Source organism: Sinohyriopsis cumingii, chromosome 11 (genome assembly GCF_028554795.1).
Source record: "Sinohyriopsis cumingii isolate HCF-2022 chromosome 11, ASM2855479v2, whole genome shotgun sequence".
Classification (NCBI taxonomy): domain Eukaryota; kingdom Metazoa; phylum Mollusca; class Bivalvia; order Unionida; family Unionidae; genus Sinohyriopsis; species Sinohyriopsis cumingii.
In genome coordinates, this window is record NC_142971.1 from 8,370,690 (window position 1) to 8,390,117 (window position 19,428).

The 19,428-nt window shown below is 34.2% G+C and overlaps 2 protein-coding genes across 4 annotated transcripts in view; one reads left to right on the plus strand and one right to left on the minus strand.

Annotated features, from left to right (window-relative positions):
- The window catches only part of LOC149787580 (uncharacterized), a 65,435-nt gene extending 47,011 nt beyond the window's left edge, over window positions 1-18,424 (minus strand). For 2 of the 3 annotated variants that reach the window (XM_089973753.1, XM_089973751.1), the window contains exons 1-5: window positions 17,463-18,418; window positions 15,897-16,109; window positions 10,286-10,433; window positions 6,622-6,714; window positions 3,646-3,676 (exon numbers count right to left, since the gene is read on the minus strand). In XM_089973753.1, the coding sequence (XP_089829879.1) occupies window positions 3,646-3,676; window positions 6,622-6,714; window positions 10,286-10,433; window positions 15,897-16,016 (392 nt within the window). In that variant the 5' untranslated portion in view covers window positions 16,017-16,109; window positions 17,463-18,418. Of the gene's footprint in view, window positions 1-3,645; window positions 3,677-6,621; window positions 6,715-10,285; window positions 10,434-15,896; window positions 16,110-17,462 lie in introns of all 3 variants that reach the window. The other variant, XM_089973752.1, reaches the window with a different exon arrangement.
- On the plus strand, window positions 8,129-10,263 carry LOC149787581 (zinc finger protein 862-like). Its single transcript, XM_089975564.1, has 2 exons — window positions 8,129-8,791; window positions 8,874-10,263. Exons 1-2 carry the CDS (start codon window positions 8,639-8,641, stop codon window positions 9,252-9,254), a joined length of 534 nt encoding a protein of 177 aa, XP_089831690.1. The 5' UTR covers window positions 8,129-8,638; the 3' UTR covers window positions 9,255-10,263.
- Window positions 18,425-19,428: the final 1,004 nt, after the last annotated feature.

The following is a 19,428-nucleotide window of genomic DNA, read 5'->3' on the forward strand; positions in this document are numbered from 1 at the left end:
CTATGTTCCAAAATTAGACTAATAATTTTTGTTCCAAAATTAGACTAATAATACGAAGAAAAAATCCATACTAGAACTCTGTGTTCAACTTCGTAAAACCCATATCTCTGTCTCCCTCTTCAAAGTTCAAGTACAAAGTACATTATATGCATATATACACAAGTACTGCACATACATAATTCTAACCCAAATGTAACCGGCATGGACCCATCTATGCCACTGCATAATGCATCAGTAGTCATGTCAAGGCAATTTATACGGGTTAATTAGTAAAACAAAAAAATATAAACCTTGATTTCTCTGCATATTATACAACAGCAGATCTGGGTTTATGCCGTCTGCAAATGGACCCAACTTTTAGCATACATACATACATACATACATACATACATACATACATATACAGTACAGTACTGTACAGTATCCCTGTGCTCCTTGAAACCATGATGACAATAACTTCTGATAATGTTTTCAGATAGTACAAGTGGATTCTGATGCTTTTGAATAGTACAAGTGGATTCTGATAATGATTTTGAATAGTACAAGTGGATTATGATAATGGGTTTAAACAGTACAAGAGGATTCTGATAACGATTTTGGATAGTACAGTAAAACCTGTTATGAGAGACTGCCCCTTCTGCCAACCAAAAGCGGTCTCTCATAAGAGGTGTGTGAAAATGGACTGGTTTTGAGGGTCAATAGTTAGCATTGTTGAAAAATAAATAATACCCATACTCACTGTACATGTATCATATCCTTTATTCATAAATCTTGTTAAATATTGCATGCATTCCTCTCAAAATATCTTTATATAATAAAGATATACATCTATCAAGCAACGAGAATAAAATTTATATTTCAACATCACATTAATATGTACAAAAAATGAATAGTTAGATATGATGTATATATCTTATTCTATACACTTATTCACTTGTTTTTTCAGAAATCCATTATACTTCTTTGTTGACATGTTTTACTCAGCTGTTTGGTCTGAACATGTATCTCCATTTCTGAGCAAAGAAGCAAAATTTTGGGATCAACATGTTTTAAAGCATATTCTTTAATCTCTTTTAAATGTTCTATGACTGTAGAATGTGAAATAACCTGAGGCAGAATTTCACCAACAGATGACTCATTGTCACTATCACTGTCTGCACTTGGAGAAGTACCAGATTTACCTCTCTGAAGAATATCCTTCCCCCAGTCTGGCCCTGAGAATACATTAGAAGTTTCTAGACTGTGATCCATATTGGCATATTCTTCCAATGTCATGCCATTGAGAAGAGGTTCCATTGATGGATGCACATCTTGTTCACTCTCTTCACTCTCTGGCATTATGGCTTCAACACTTACAGAAAAGCCACACTTGGCAAAACACCTTTCAGTGGTGTATGAAGACGGAGCATCCCACACAGACTTGATCCATAAAATGGCATCTAGAACAGTGAGAGTCTGTAGAGCACTCATCCATTTTGGAAAGAATGTGTCACAGGAGTTTCTTCCGATAATGAATTTTAACAGTCTGAATTATCCCTGCATCACAAGGCTGTAGTTTAGATGTTGTATTTGGGGGCAGAAAGACCAGTTTTACATTGCTAAACTGACAATCTGGGTGTGCACTGCAGTTGTCTACAATAATTAAAATGTTCCGATTTTTCCTTTTCATTTTATTGTTGACAGTTACAAGCCATTTACTAAAGATGTCTGATGTCATCCAAGCCTTTCTTTTGGATTCATAGGCAACACCCACAGATCTTAAATTAAATGACCTAAAACATCTTGGGTTGCACGATTTGCCTATAATTAAGGGGTCCAGTTTTTCTCCATTTGCACTACATGCTAACAATAGTGTCAACCTCTCCTTTGCTTTATTCCCTCCTTTGCGAACATCATCTTTCACCACTAGGGACCTGCCAGGAAGTCATCTGTAAAAGAGTCCTGTTTCATCAGCATTAAAAATATCACATAGGTTATACCCTTCTGTGATGGTCGGTAGTCTTTTTTTCCAGTCATCAACTGTCTGCAAATTCACATCAGCTGATTCTCCACTGAGCACACTTGCTGTGATATTGTATCTATTTTTGAAGCTCTCCAGCCATCCATTTGATGCAGCATAGTCATCATAATTCAGTTCTGCTGAGACAATTACTGCCTTTTCCTGAATCAACTTTCCACTTACTGGTACGTTTTTGCTCCTTGCAACACAAAACCACTCCCATACTCACTCGTTCAGATCTCCGTAAACTGTCCGTCGTGCTGTGGCATATTTCCTCTGTGCTTGTGCACCTTTCTGCCATTTGTTTCTAATGGACTCCTTGTCTTTGATTACATTTTTTACCGACGCTTAAGCTGACTGCTATTTTGCGAGCGGTCTCCCCTTTTTCATTTCTTTCAATGACATTAATCCTTTCTTCCAGTGCTAAAATTTTTCTTTTTTTCAGCGGAGGTTCTGCCATTGTTATTAGTGTTGATGTTATAAAGACTATCGGTTTTGATCAGGTTTTGGGGAACTGTGGAATAAATATATATTATGTACCAATGAATGAAACCAAAAGACACAATTAACTCATCAAGAAAAAATATATTTATCCTGAGATGAAGTTTAAATCAACAGCGTTATAGCTCGATAAACAAAGGTTGCGCCCATCTGCACCCAGGTAAACAGATGGTGGCTTGGTGAAACACTAACAAAAGAAATAAAAAGAACTAAAAATAATTTTTAAAAAATCCGGAATGATTCTCACTTACTAGTATTAAAGACAATGAGCTCATTCACCCTCCAGGCATTATGGATTAACTGGAAAGACAAACGCTGTACTCAAACCTACATTGAAGCCCTTTCAAACGATTTCTCACTGGGACATAAGGACTACCAGCGTTTTGTGAGTTTTCATAAAGATAAAGAAAAAATACAAACCTCTAAATTGACTGCGTATATCCATCATTACTCCCTTTGATGTTACTCTTACTGGCTATTCACATGACTTAGCACTATAATGGCGGTTAGTGACATGTACTTTAGTCTGGTTTACTGCAGTTTACAATGACACCATACACTGGAGTTGCAAATTTCACAAAACTGGTACTGTAGCAAGACAAATTCTTTTTAAATACTTTATTAGAGCAATCTTTACTATTTATGCTGTCTTTGTTACAAAGGATTAAATAATGGTAGGAAGTGTTTATCTTGATATATGGTTGTTCAACTATAGTGTTATTTAATGTGCACTTTGTTTGCATACTACATTTATCCCGAGCTCTAGTGTTTACAAAGGATTAAGTTAAGGTCAGTGGTGTCAATCTGTTTTGTTTTTATGGCGATGCGGTCGTTCATAGCAGTGTCAAAATGCATATGTTGCCAAGAAATCGTGGTCACTGGTCGCGTTCAGCAGGTGGTCGTTCATAACAGAGCGTTTATATAGTAAAATCGATCCATGCATTACGATTGTGGTCGGAAATGACAGGTGGTCACTCATAGCAGATTTTACTGTACAAGTGAATTCTGATAATGAATTTAAATGGTACAAGTGGATTCTAATAATGATTTGGGATAGTACAAGTGGATTCCTCTATAACTACAGTTAAAAAAAGATTGTTCTAAAAACATTACCCAACAAAAAAGAAAAAGTTTTCATCCCTTACCTGGTCTCTTTCAAATAAAATGGGTCACGAGCTAAAGGAAAAAAAAAACAAAAGAGACAGGCAATCTTATAATATTCTGAAATACAATTCAATACCATATGCAGTTTATTAATGTATACACTGACACTGTAGGCTGGAAAGACATAAAGCTTCTTATTAGAGAAGAACAGTCAAATACTTCAAATGACATGTGTTCATATACATTTATAAAGAGGACTAAGAAAACAGCACAAATAAAATTATTCGGTAATAAGCTGTACATTACAGTTTCCTGCTGCAAGTGAACTTAAGCTGTGTGACCTGCCAAGTAAAATTAAAGAAAAATATGATTAACTTAAAGTGCCAGTGTCATTCTGATATAACGAAAATGTCATTTTAATTAGGATAAAATAAAATGCATATGTTTTCAAGAATGAAATTTTCTTTAGATCTTTTCAGATCTGTAAAATATATGAATGCTGATAGTGAATCAAAACTTTTGAAAAGAATTTTTTCCATTTCCTGATTCATATGAAAATAGAATTTGGTTCAGTATTTTAAACTCAAGTCCCCATCAAATGGACACAGAAATATAAACTCAAGTCCCCATCAAATGGACACAGTATTTTAAACTCAAGTCCCCATCAAATGGACACAGTATTTTAAACTCAAGTCCCCATCAAATGGACACACAGATATAAACTCAAGTCCCCATCAAATGGACACACAAATATAAACTCAAGTCCCCATCAAATGGACACAGTATTTTAAACTCAAGTCCCCATCAAATGGACACAGAAATATAAACTCAAGTACCCATCAAATGGACACAGAAATATAAACTCAAGTCCCCATCAAATGGACACAGAAATATAAACTCAAGTCCCCATCAAATGGACACAGAAATATAAACTCAAGTCCCCATCAAATGGACACAGAAATATAAACTTCTATACATTCTCAATTGCTTTCAAATTACATTTATTACACAAACATTCTCTGGGTAACCGCTCATACTGGCCAGTTTGTATTTTCTTTAAATTAAAAAACACAGTTCTAAATCTTAACAGTACACTGCTAAAACAAGGAACTGATATAACATCTAGATATTGTTTAAAAAAGGTGGGTTTTTAAAATGATAAGTATGGTTTAAGGTCTTTGGATGTCCTCTCACCCAAAACAAACTGAAATTTCTGTGCAGAAACGTGTTGTTTCTTTCAGTTATAGTAATCTTGACCCCAAAATCAATAGACATCTGCTTTAAACCAAGTCATCCCACAAAATCTGGTTGATGTAATGTTTAACTAATGCTATTGTGAAGAAACCCTTCTTCCTTTTTCAATCACAGTGTCCATGATCTTCTGACTCCAATGTGAATAGGGTTCCTCCATATTCCAAATGTAGATCATCAATAGGGTTCTTCACTGCTACAGAGTTCTCTCCCATCTAATGTGCATGGCAACTGTAGCTGAGGGCCAGCTTAAGTCATTATACTGAAACCATTTTTTTCTCTCAGACTACACAGAGTAACCATGACAGACTACACACAGAGAGTAACCATGACAGACTACACACAGAGTAACCATGACTTCAACCTTTTAAGCCTAAAACTGATTGGGTTTTTATTTAGCCAATGTTTAAGCCATCCACAAAGTTTGGTAATTGCAGATTAAGAATTCAAGCTATTGTGCCAAAACCATTATTCTTTAAGTAGGTGAACTTGAATTCGGACCCCAAATAGAGTTCTTCTTTATCCCATGTGCATGCTATCCAAAGTTTGTTAACTGTGAATGGTGGAAAACACCCCAATATTGTGCAGAAACCATTTTTCTTCCTTCAGTTTAAGCGACCTTGACTTTTCAACTCAAAATCAATAGCCTTCTTTCGTTAGCCCAGGTACAAGCCATCCATAAAGTCTGGTCTTCATATGATAATACACTCAACCTAATGAGAGGCATATAACAGACACAAGTATTGTCTTTTTAAATCTACTTAACATTCAAGTATGGTAATTAACTCAAAATCATTAAATAACCAACTGAAGGACATGGTTTAGCAAAGACTACATCAGCAGCAGCATAGTACAAGATAAAAATCAGAAAGTCAACTACTGAATACCATCTGAATTGAAGTGTGTACAGCAGTATTGCACCCATGGTCCCATGGGCTGGGGACTGTGCCCCCACCCTCCAAATTTGGGGAACACACCATTTAAAAGGGGCAATGGAAAACTGAAGTGTAAAAAAAGCTAATCTTACTTGCTAAGTTGCTTCAACAGTTTTGCAACCTCCGCTTAGTCTTTTGCATTGCATTATCATGTTTTCCTTGGGGAACTACACTATTGCAATTTTTGTTACATACACCCATGATTTTGTTACATATACCCATGATTTTGTTACATATGTCTCAACAAGCTTTTATATGTTTGCAGCTAAAAATAAGAAATTATTGCAAATCAATTTGACTTTTTGAAGCAAAAATCATCATGGTTGATTAAATACAAATTTGGTACATATAATAAATTTCTATCAGTCTTATCAAATGCATTTTCAGTCAATTATATCATATACTCCCTCATTTCAGATCAACTTTAATCCAAAACAATGCAACAACACTATTCAAAACTTTAGAAACAGTTTGCATGAAAATATGATATAAAATCAACAGTAGTTATTATTTTTATATTGTATTTTTAACTGCACATATCCAATAGACAGCTGAGACAAATGTAACAAAGTCTCGGTTCCCCAACATCGATCAACCAACAATAAGAATAATTTTATCCATTCTAGTGGATATAATTTCTTTGACATGAATTTACGTCAAATAAGTTAATGCAAAATTTTGGATTAAAGTTAAGGTTATAGACTGATTTGAAGAGGTATATGTTATAATTAGAATGAAAACAGGATAAAGTTAAACCCTGTATGTTTTGAATGATATTTACAAAATATTTACAACATGTCAGTATTTTCTACACATCATAAAAACTCTTACCAAATGACTTGGAATCCAAAAATGGTAGCTTGTCCTGGTTCTGAGCTAGCTTTGCCACATCTTCCAAGAATGTCTTGGCCATATTCACTTTACCTAAAATTGATTTATCCAGTGCTTGGATACATGAATCTTTTAAGTATTACATGAAGTTCAAGGTTAAATGCAAGTATCATTACCTTTAAGATATTTATTTTAATTGAGAATCGGACATTAAGATGAAAAAAGTGTACTACTGTATGTACCCCTGCTTGTACATGATCATATTAGAATATTTAGAGGCTGTACTAAGTATTGAGGGCAAGAAATTGAATACATAAAGCATGGTCATTTCAACGCTACACTTTGTAACAAAAAGGCAGGAATTAAGTGGATCCTGCCAGGCAGTGCATGTATTTGTGATGGACCACAACTCTTCCTACACAATTTAATATAGATACTTATCATCGAAGGATATTAAATGGGGCTGGTTTGTAGATATGCTCAACAGTTTTATAATTGTGAGCCACTACCAGAAGAAGGGACTTCAAAAAATGGTGCTGTACTCAACAAAACACATCTATATACCAAACTGCATGAACCTGGTGTGATCCACTGCCAGAAAGAGACAATATGAAATGGTACTGTACTCAACAAGACACATCTATAACGAGAGTTTGGTAACTGATCCTAATTAATATGATAGCGAATTAAATGAAAAATAACCTGGCATCACACTTTATTCACGCAACCACAGTAACAAACTACAAAGCGTTATACCACACAAAAGAACATGGCATCAACTATTCAAAGAAATTAGTTTGCATGTTTTGTTTGTTTAAGGTTTAATTTTGCTTGCTAGCCAAACACTCCAACAGTCACAAATGGGAGACTGCATATTTTACGTTCGCATCAAAATAATTATAAGAATTAGATCAATTTATCATGAATACCTTACTGTCACATCCTTTCCATACAACTACTGTTTCTATGATAATAAGAATAGTTTTTATATTTTTTCCATACAAGAATGAACAAATAATTGAATACACGTGGAGATATCCAAGCAGAATGCTGCACATTTGTTGTGAATTAAAATCTCTCAGCATGGGCATCTAAGATTTGAAAATTTTCCCACTTATTTTTAATTTCAACAATACACTGAGGTCCGATTAATTAGGAAAAATTACCAGACTTACACTATTAATGATGAGACTGTAATTGGAGCTGTTAAATACAATTCACTGAGTCAGATGGCTTCATTTGATGGTAACACACATTTTCCAAGCTGAAACTAACATTGTCTTTAATGTTAATATTTTATAACCATGTTTAAAATAGCCACTGCTTTGATCCTGCAGAACATCCACTGCAGTCAAGTCTTTATTAGGGAGAGGCCATTAAATTTAGGGGTGGGTGGCAAAGGCACGTGTTTTGAAACGTGTTTCTTGCTCTGACTTTCTTATATAAAGGACACTGTGCTATTCCTTTTATTACTTTAAATAATTTGTGTCAGCTATACTGTAACATCTCGTATTTCAAAATGAGGCACAATTCCCATCTTATAAGTCAGGCAAAATGTGGCATTTTATAGAAGGTGTTCAGCCTCCAGAGAAAAAGCAAAAGTTGAATGAAAATGACATAAAAGAGAGGAATAATTCTTGTGATAGGGAAAAGCGTAATCGAACGTTTCAGAAGACATGGACAAAAGACAGGGAATGGCTAAATTATGATGAGGAAAAGAACGTTATGCGGTGTAACTGGTGTATGGAATTCGCAGAAACAAACACAAGAGAAAACATCCAGTTTTGCTGCAGGTTGTTCGAACTTTAAAAATGAATCAGTAAATGCAAATGATAGCTGTGGGCAACACGAAAAGAGTTCAGAGAGAAAAGCAGCTATGCAGATATCACCAGAAGAATCGACCACTGGTAAGATCTTGGAAAGTTTAAATCGGAATGTATTTGACCGGCTCATTAATTTGTTTAGAAATGCACATGCTTTCGTAAAGAACATAAGACTTTAAACTCATTTTGTATGGATGTGTCTGCTGAATGAGATGAAAGGAGTTGGTGTTGGAGAGACTTACAGGAATGATAAACAGGTTGTTAGATTTACTCACTACATGGCTGAAAGCGAAAGACAGAAATCTGTCAAAGGTGTGAATGAAGTAAGGTTTCAGATGCTGAAGGGATCCTGAAGTTGATTATCACTGCACTGGATAATGCTGGAATTGCTAATTGGCAGAACAAGATTGTTGCATTTGGTAGTGACAGAGCAAGTGTAATGATGGAGTTGTATCTAAACTGAAAACCATCCAACCAGCTTTACAGGGTATTCACTGCTTTGCACACCGGCTTGAGTTGGCATATAAAGATGTAGTGACAAAGACCTCTCATTACACAAAGATGAACACTCTTTTGATGGGACTGTATTATTACTACCACAACAGTGCCCTCAATAGAAGTAATTTAAATAGGTCATTTGCTGCTCTAGACGTATCATCAGTGATGCCAAGCAGGGTTGGAGGCACACGCTGGTTACCGCACACTGAGAGAGCTCTTGACAGCTTCTGGATAGGATATACATCCACTAAGAACCACCTTGAACAGGTATTAATCTTTAATTTAAAATTTAAATACCCATTGAAAATATAAAATGCAGTTTTAAATGCACGGCTCTGTCACTCGCATATAATGCAAATGAATTGTAAATGTAACAAATTATCACATGAAAATACGTTCCATTCATACGTTTAATTGTACAAAGTTTAATTGTAAAAATTGCTTTCATTTTTTAACTTATATTTTAAAAGGGTACGTTTATTACTACTGTTTATTTATTTTTTTATCCATATTATGTTAATTCGTCCATATTTTTTAAACTAAGAAGTTCGAATTTCACCAAAAGTTTTTTTTGTTATCAGCTTCCTTCACAGAAAGGTGCTACGTCAGATGAATTTGGAAAGGCCAAAGGTTTCTTGAAAATAATGAGAGAACCTGCTACATTGTAATTTATGCTGTTCATGACAGATGTTATATCACTTCTGTCCAAACTGTCATTAATGCTGCAAGACACAAGTGCTTCAGTTGCTGACATCAAGCAGAAGTTGGATGCCACCATTTCCATTTTAAAGAAGTACAAATTTAAGTATGCTAAGCTAATTTATCTTCCTCATCTGCAGACTGTTACATTCATAACTTACTTACCAGATATGGACTATTTTCTATAGTAAATCGTATCACTTTGGATGATTTGAGTGCTACTGTGAGAAAGACTACATTCTATAGTAAATTATATCTTTGGATGAATTGACTACTACAGTGACAGAACCTACATTATACAGTAAATTATATCTCTTTGGATGAACTGAGTGCTACTGTGACAGAGATGGACTACATTCTACAGTAAATTATCTCTCTGGAAGAATTGAGTGGTATGGTGACATATATGAACTACATTCCATAGGACAACAGACATAGTATAGGATATCACTAAAACAATCAGTGATAAAGGGTTATTTTGTTATGAATACTTTAATGGATTTTGTTTGGCTGTGAAATAGACATGTTCAAGGTAGGAATGCAGAGAAAACAAAAATCAAGGTCTTTTATCTGCAACAAAAAGACTGACCCTATTTGTCATCTCCACACAGTAAAATGTGTACATAGGAAGTATACAAACTTACCATCTACAAACTGCTCATGAATGAATATAAATGCCTGATCAATGAAATTCTCAAAGGTTGGAGAATTTATGGACATCTGCTTCATGACCCCTATCTTCACAGTGTAGCTCCGAAATGTAATAACAAATCGAGTCCAGAAGGGTTTGTCCTGAAAGGTACATGTTCAAACATTTCATACCATGTATTATTTAAGATTAATCTTTACAAGAAAGAGAGAGAGAGAGAGACATATAGGTTAGATTACCAATGACCTAGCTCTACGCAGTTTAAAATCAATGATTTTAGTAATATGAACATGAAAACAAGAGCATAAATGAGTTATTTTAAAATCTCCCACCCTCATCTTTCTAACACAAGCCATACAGTGTAAATCTGTTCATGGGAAATTTGTATTGACATCACATTCAAGCTGAGATAGTTGAAAACACAAAATAATTATTACATAAATGCATCAAATCAGCGTCAGCTATTTTCACCCATGTTAACATTCCTGTATTTGACTGGAAAAGTTATATTTACTTTTAACAAAGCTATCAAAAAATATTGTTTTCTGCCTGAACAATCTATGATGACCACTATAATGTATGCATAATGAGTCAAGATTTGGGACTGAGTACTTTTTAAAGTATTCAAGTACAGGGAATTTTTGGTCAAGTTAGAGTACTTTTCTAAAAGTATTCGTCTGTACAACTGAAGCATTTTTGATACTGCAGCAGCAAAAACCTGAGAAGCCCAGCACTGTAATGTTTGGATAAAAGTTGGGGGCTGGAAGTGGGGAGAAAGAAATTCCAGTATGTTTCAATGCTTACCAAATTCATTTAATTATCATGAGCTAAATGCAAACAATTAACACAAGCTAGTAAAATGTGAAATGTAGGACAAGGTGATATTTTTGTACTAACTGAAATCCTTAAAATCATTTAGTTTAATGTTTCAAGCATGAACAGTTAAAAAGAAAACTTAAAAATATTTCAATGAAACATGAAATAAGGATCACAATATTCTATGTTGAGATATATTCCCTCACCAAACTTCACAATTCCAGGTGTAAAAATATGTATAAAATGTCCAAAAAATGAACAGAAATGCAGGAAATTGTGAAATATAGGTCACAGTAAACTTGTGTTATAAGGGTGTGTAACTAATAATGATGCACAGTCATCAAGCTTGGTAATTCTATTGCAAGCAGTGCTTGAGAAAAAAGGTAAAACACCTAATTTAACTCAAGTCAGCGAAGCATTTTATGGCACTGGCAGTTCGAGTGTCCAACTGGTCCTGATTAATGGACCAATTCTTTTGTTATGACTAAACTTTGTACCAAAAACTACCAAACTGATTAACTTAAACTTAAGATCTCTTCACAGAAATAATGTCATAAACAAGTTTGTGGAAAAAAACCTAATGTAAATAATAAATTCACCTTTTGTACGAATATAAAATACTGTGCATTTATTCTATGTCTGTCCAGTTAGTGAACAATTCTGGAAATTATTTGTGAAACAAATCCAAACTTAAGACCAAGTTTTAGAATTACAGTGAAAGGTGTTTTAAAAGAAATAAAAAGTTTGATCAACTTATTTCTTGCAAAATAGTATATACAGATCCTCAAAAAAGCCAAATTTCACTAAATTGTTTTATCATAAATATTATATACAGATCCTCAAAAAAGCCAAATCTCACTCAATTGTTTTATCATACATATTATACACAGATCCTCAAAAAAGCCAAATTTCACTCAATTGTTTTATCATAAATATTATATACAGATCCTCAAAAAAGCCAAATCTCACTAAATTGTTTTATCATACATATTATACACAGATCCTCAAAAAAGCCAGATTTCACTCAATTGTTTTATCATAAATATTATATACAGATCCTCAAAAAAGCCAAATCTCACTCAATTGTTTTATCATACATATTATATACAGATCCTCAAAAAAAGCCAAATTTCACTCAATTGTTTTATCATACATAAAGGTTGGATAAACATGTAATTGGCAAATAACAGAACTGATGATGCTAAGAAAATGTGTACCTTAGCATCAACTTTTGGTGGCTTTTTTGTAAAACGTTTTTAAAACATACTTATTTTTTTCTCTCAAAGGAAACTATTGCATTTCAAGATAGCAGGCAATTTACAGTGTGTGTGTGTGTGTGTGTCTGTGTGTGTGTGTGTGTATTTACATAAGCAAATGTATATAAAGGTCTAGATACAAAGTAATTTAAGGTAGTCTCCCAGACACCAGGTCTGGTGGTGATGCAGGAGATTATGCAAGTTTTGTTTTTAAAAATATATAAGTCAGTGATGCTTAAAATATGGGTCACATTTACCAATTCTGTAATAACAGTATAATATTCATCAAGTCTTAGTATTATATAATGCAAAAATCTTAGCTAAATCCAAATAACCAAGAATGTGCAAATAATATATAAAGTTATCCCTATTCTTTTGGGGTTGGTGCCATGAAACCCACTCCAAACTGTTGCCGAGACCTAGGCAGAAAGAATGAATGATATGCATTGAGGCTTTTAATATGTCCCAATGCCTGGGTGGTATAACAGTTTTCCTCTACTTTGTGGAGGTGTACTAAAAAAACTAAAATAAAGTAAATTATTAAGCAATGATAACACATATCTAGCCATATCTGAACTGCAGTAAAACAACAATATTTTTAGGAGATTGATAGTCACAGACTACTGCAAAGTGTAATGTACAACATGTCTGCAATTAGGAACAGTCTGAAATATAGCAATAGCGAATAGCCTTGGAATATCAAAGACCACAATCTGTCAGGGCATTTTAAACTTCTTTGTCTACCTTAGATATAAGAATTAACAACACAGAAGTACATTAATTCAAACAGCCAAGGGAACACAGTAATGGTGTTCAAAATTCTGATCACTGGACTGCAACTGTATTTTAACAAAATAGATGAGTATTAATTTCTTGTAAAAAAGAATACTAGATAATAAACAAAGGGCAAATATTTATCAGGGTTTCCTTGTCTGTGGCTCTATACAACCTTAGGGCGGTTCCATTTAAGTATATCTGGTACCCAGGAAAGGAATTTTATTTTAAAATAAATGCCAGAACACTCTGATTACTAAAACAGTTCATGTGACCACGATACAATATTTGAATAGCTCCGTCAGGTCCCAAGTATAATTTTATGACAAAGCCCACATTCTTCACCAGGAACAATGTAATACAGTTCACCATTTGCCCCCTTCAATAGAACTGCTAATGGTCCTATTAGGAAACACTTTCTTTGTGAAGGAATGGAACTTCTAAGATGACTTCTACATTAAATGTAACAACTATATAATCAAAATATTAATTTATAGTTTAAAACTGACAGCTTAATATTTACTATGTTTCCTTATATCTCCTTCTCTCATGGGTTTATATCTCAGGTATACAAAAATCCACAACAAAAAATTGTCAGAAAAGTGTTTTTTCCAAAGTGAAAACCATTTAGGTAACCCAAAAAATATAATCAAAAAAAGATAATGTAACAAATTTTAATTAAATTTTATATTTTCATGAAAGTTTAAATAATTTGAAAGTTGAGAAAATGGATTAATAGTAAGAGATTAATGATATTGTGAACTGTAATGACGAATGAAGATAATCATGAAATACGGATCAGTTCTGGTCACAGGTGTCCCAACACTGCTAAGAAGACAACAAGCCATGCTTAGAAAGACCGCTCAGGTAGCGTAGTGGTTAGAGTGTCCACCTCAGATGTGGGAGGTCGTGGGTTTGATCCCTGGCCGAGTCATACCAAAGACTTATAAAAATGGTACTAACAGCTGCCTCACTTGGCGTTCAGCATTAAGAGGTTCGTGTTAGGACTGGTCGACCAGGTGTCAGGATAATGTGACTGGGTGGAACATCATGCTACAGGTCTGCGGCATGATGTCCCAGTGCTAGACATCACTATAAACTGCAGGGATGGTCCTGGCGTTTAAAAAGCTGTCGCAAAAAAAATCACCAACCTCAATATTTTGTCGCCAATTTTCAAAAAGTGTCGCCACAACAAGTAGTGTACATTTTTCCAAGTGTTAATTTAGTCTATTAATGTAACAGGCAATGAAAATTACAAAAGATGGGTTAGTTAATACTTTAATTACAACAAGCATTAACAAAGTGTTACATGAAGATCCATCGCGATTTTAGGGCTGCCCACTTGTTGAATGCAGTTTCAACGTCTAATTTTTCACATCTGTACATGCTGATTCTCATTAAATTCTCGAGAGATGAGATGCAGAGCTTATTTCTGATGTCAGTTTTTATGAGGTTCATCATACGGAATCCACGTTCACAGTCTACAGTGCTGACAGGTGACACTAGTAGTCTCTCAGCAGCCCCCCCCACCATGGCTAGCTTCACAAAGCTTGTAGCGAATTGCTTCCTAAGTACCAAGAATGATCACTGAATGCTGTATAAATTTTCTCGACAAGAAAAATAGGATCTCCATTCCCACGAATGAAACGTACACGAGTCAACACCTGGCAATACTGGACCGTATATATAAGCATAAATTCACACCCAATTTAGGGATTCTTTCACTCCTGTATTTTGAGAAATAAATAATTATTATTAATTATGCAAAACTGTTTTTTTTTTTTGTTTTTTTTTTTTGCTATTTCTTGTTGCGGAGTTTAAGTTTCTACAGCCGTAACACGAGACTGATGGCAAAAGGAAAAGATCAATGAGTAAAATGCTGCACTGGCGACAGATGTAACTGTGATTGAGATTTTTTCCATTTGCTTTGTATTTATACACAGTAGTCGGTACTTCAAAGGTTATCAGTTTTCTATGAAGGTTCAGCAAAACTACTGTATTGGTATATGTATTAAAAAAAAACAGAAGGATTAGCCATACAATTAATTGTATCTGTTCTATTCGCGTCTTCAGAAGTCGGTCAGTTGTAGGTATAGTGCAGTAGCATGATTGACTGTATCGCAGCATACAGTCTTCAGCCCAGATGTCAGCATAAGCAGATTATGATGTAACAATGCACTGTAAAGATGGGGTTGTCAATAAGAACAAAGGATCGTTTGTGTAACAGATTGATTCCAATGCATTGCTTAGTCAAGTTTGTGGCTTCCTTTCGTTCTGCCTTTTAATTTATCCAGTCCAAATCCATGATTGTATGTACAAATTAAATAACCAAAAAGTATGTCGCCAAAAAAATCGCCAGATGGGATATTTTTGTCGCCAATAAGGAAAAAAAATCGCAATTTGCGACATTGGCGAAGCCCAGGACGATCCCTGAAACTGCCACACTGTAGACATCATAGCGATATGACTGATTTTTTTTTGAAGCTACGTTAAACATCTAAATCAAATCATATCATACATGCTTAGAAACAGAAACTGGTCTCTTGTATTTGCTGATCTTAAATAGAATCAATAAGTATATAGAGGGGGTGGGTTAAGCCATGTGAAAATTCCTTTTGGACTTTTGCCTCTTTATAAAAATAACAAAAAATGCATTCTTAAAGGATTGAAAGATAGTTCTAAATAGTGCAACAAAATATTCAAAGCTGCCTGGATTGTGACAACTATATAATTTCAAAGCTGCTTTATAACATCAGGTACCTGTTCTATCCACATGGTTCTAAAAGCATCTTTGTGCTTCTGATAGAACATGTATTCTGATGGAGATATCTCCAGGTCAAAAAACTCCACATCAGTGTCAGAGAGTCGTATCTTCCTCATTTTGCTGATCTCTATTGCAATAAACACTACAACATTTCAGCTTGATACTTCAGGGATCTAGGGTTTTTCATTGATCAAACACTACTGGTTCATCTGCAGAAAAAATTAATATTGTTTTAAAACAGAACAAACACAAGGTTAGTCTCAATTGCAAACAATGTATGTTCACTGATATGAGTTTGAAATTACTTATCAAATTTATTCATTTTAAGTTCATACATAAAATGTTCCTTAAGTTCAAAAGTTAATTGCTTGCATGCATTTTGTCACTAATGTTATACGACTCACGTATTATAAGAATGAGTTCAGATTTTAGTTCTTTTGTATATAAAAGAAATAATGTATCATACAAATTTCATGCATTTCTGGTGAGAAGTAAATTATCTGTCTTAAATGATTTGTATCATGTATGCTGAGAACTGATTTTTCTATGCCTGGAAATGTACGTCAACGAATCTCTAATTAGCAGTGTAACATAGTTAAGACAAGAAGTGAAGTCTATTAATTCACTGATGTAATTAAGTCTGAATTAGCAATAGGTGCATGTGCCAACTGACATAGTTAGTAATATACAGACCATAAGGATGGCTTATCTTAGAGGTCTAATTATAAAATGGTTCCAGTTAAGAATGCAAGGAGCTGCTAGAAAAGACAAATTCACGTTAATAGCATTGTGAGTGTATTGCGAGCTGACCATAGCTTAATTCTGCTGAATTATTACAGATAATCTCTGATGCAAAAAAAAAAATAAAAGAGTAGAAATATTGTTCAATCCCTTGAGAAGAACCACCTGACAAATTTAAGTTGGGTAATATATTTTAAATTGAAGTAACAAATAGCTCCATATTGTACTAAACAGTGTAAATATCGGTCTAAAACCAAGATGGTAGTTGACACGAAAAGGAGAGAGAGAGAGAGAAGGAAAAGAAATTTACACACACCAGCCTATCAACAAGAGTGATGTGATTTGGAAAAGACCAGAACCACACGGTGATGCTGACATGCCAGCGTTCTGAGTTTTATCAGTCCCTTGATCAAATGATGAAATTTTTTCTATCAGTATAACAGAAGAGCTAACTGAATTTTTCATGCATTTTGTAACTTTATTTCTAACAGAAAGTGAACTATTCAAATGTCATGTCAATTTGCTTATGTAACAAAAAGTGAATTATTCATATGTCATGTCATTTTGCTTATGTAACAGAAAGTGAACTATTCAAATGTCATGTCATTTTGTAACTAATTAAACATACATAAGCCGGCTTGAGTTGTTCTATTCTCTGCTCAGATCTCTTATTCCATCCATTAATTTCAAACTTTGTTATTATTTACTCAACCAGGGCAATAACATCAAGGTTAATCATCTCCTAGATAATGATAACCAAAAACCATAAGGAGTAGGGAGATGTCTTCTATCATCCCAAAAACCTTGTGATATATACTTACCATCTGGATACAAAGGTCGGTTGAAATATCTTTATTAAAAGAAAGCAGCCTGAATTGTGTCTTCATACAGTTGTTCTCCACCAAGAGTCATGTCCAAAACAAAATGCTGATCTACTATTTTTAGGAATCGTGTTCCAAATTTGTTCAAAGAAGTTATGTAATGCAACATCCAGAATCCTATAAAGAACCAAGATCATTACAGCAATGAATCATTCCTTATTGTGGAATATACGTTATGCTGCTAATATATCTTGTCACATGTAACAGTCTTTGTTTTGTCAAAAATTCAAGTAAAAGCTCAAGAAACTGGGAAAACAGTGTCCCCTGATGAAGAAAAAATTCACATCCAGCGCAAAGTGACAGTTCTGGGATGCAAGTGGTTTCCTTTGGTCGTGTAAACGTTTACAATGTTTCTTTTGTTGCTTTTTTTTTTTTTTTTTTTTAACGTGATAGCCTTAGTTACTGCACTCTGTTGAGCTTAAGAATGGAAAGTCCATTGGGGAAAACCCACCACGTTGCTTATTTTAGCTTTCCTTTAAAACGTTCATGTATATTACTCCGTAATGCTCATTACTCCGTAATGCTCACTTAAAGAAAATCAGTCATGGTTTCCATAAATAAGCCAGAAACCACAATGCTGGAGATTATTGTTTTCGTTAACACATAATGATGTTTACGACCAGTGTTTCCTCTTTCCTTGGTGGGAGAAAATGCACTCCCATTTCTTTTTCCTCTTATTGAAAGCTGTCTGTATTGTTCTATCGTATGAAGTAGTCCAAAATGATAATTTTAGCCGAAAGATAAAAACAAATTGAAATATTACCTTTCTCAGTTTGATTATGTTTCGTGGCTAGGTCACACACGTTCGATCAACAAACAAGTATAGACTGGACACATTTAACTTTATACAATATGGCGGATTGTTCCATAGCTTCGTATCACCATTCAAAGCCTAATTTTGGAATCAAAGTTTTCTTAAGCCGGGTTTACAGATATATTTATGTGTAGCTTATGAGAATATTAGGAGACCAGTCAAATTTATTTAGATGTATGTGGCATATTACCAAAATCAGTTTTCAAAGTGATACCAGTTAATTATTAAAAGTTGATGATCAACGGTCCAATCCGAGCGGCACGATTTACCCAAAATACACCAAAATACTACCCAAATATACCCAATACTCCCAAATACTACTCAAATACTGCCCAAATATACCCAAATACTGTCCAGAAAAAAGCGCGTGTTACATCTACTACTAAAGATATTTTTTAATTCATTGCAAAGTTAAGTTTTGAGTCAAAATGAAATACGTTAAATTACTAAAGCAATTAGAAAGTCTTTGTACGAAGCATAACGAACATCTCCAATTAGAATTAGCTCGGAAATTATCGACATAGTCCGGGACGATATATATATATATATATATATATATATATATATATATATATATATATAATTTGTATACTTAATTGCAGATATCTATATTCATGGAGAGTTTTAATTTTTATACGTTGGCACACCTTCGACATTTTTATATAATTAGCTAGTGGTCCCGAGTTTGTCCACCCATCCATGACTCCTTGTTCGAAACATTCAAAGGAGTGTATGTGTTCGTATTCCTACCCTCAGATATTTATGTTTTGGGTTTTTTCCGTAATTTTTTTTTTAAATTTGAAAAGAAAATGTATTTATATGATAGTTTTGTTGCGGTGTTTTCTCTTAATTTGTTACTTTCTTGGATGAGTCGTTCTCTGAGGTTCTTGTATATCCAGTCCCCTTATTTCCTCCTATCCCAATACTTGATAGCTTTATTCTGTAAAATTTATAACTTGTTATATGTTTTTGTACTATCACCCATTGACATATTTGTCTGTTTAGAATTACATAAGATGATTCTTATTTCCAGTGATCGTGGCCAACGATCTTCCTACCGTCCACGTTTGCTGTGTATATGGTATAATGCTT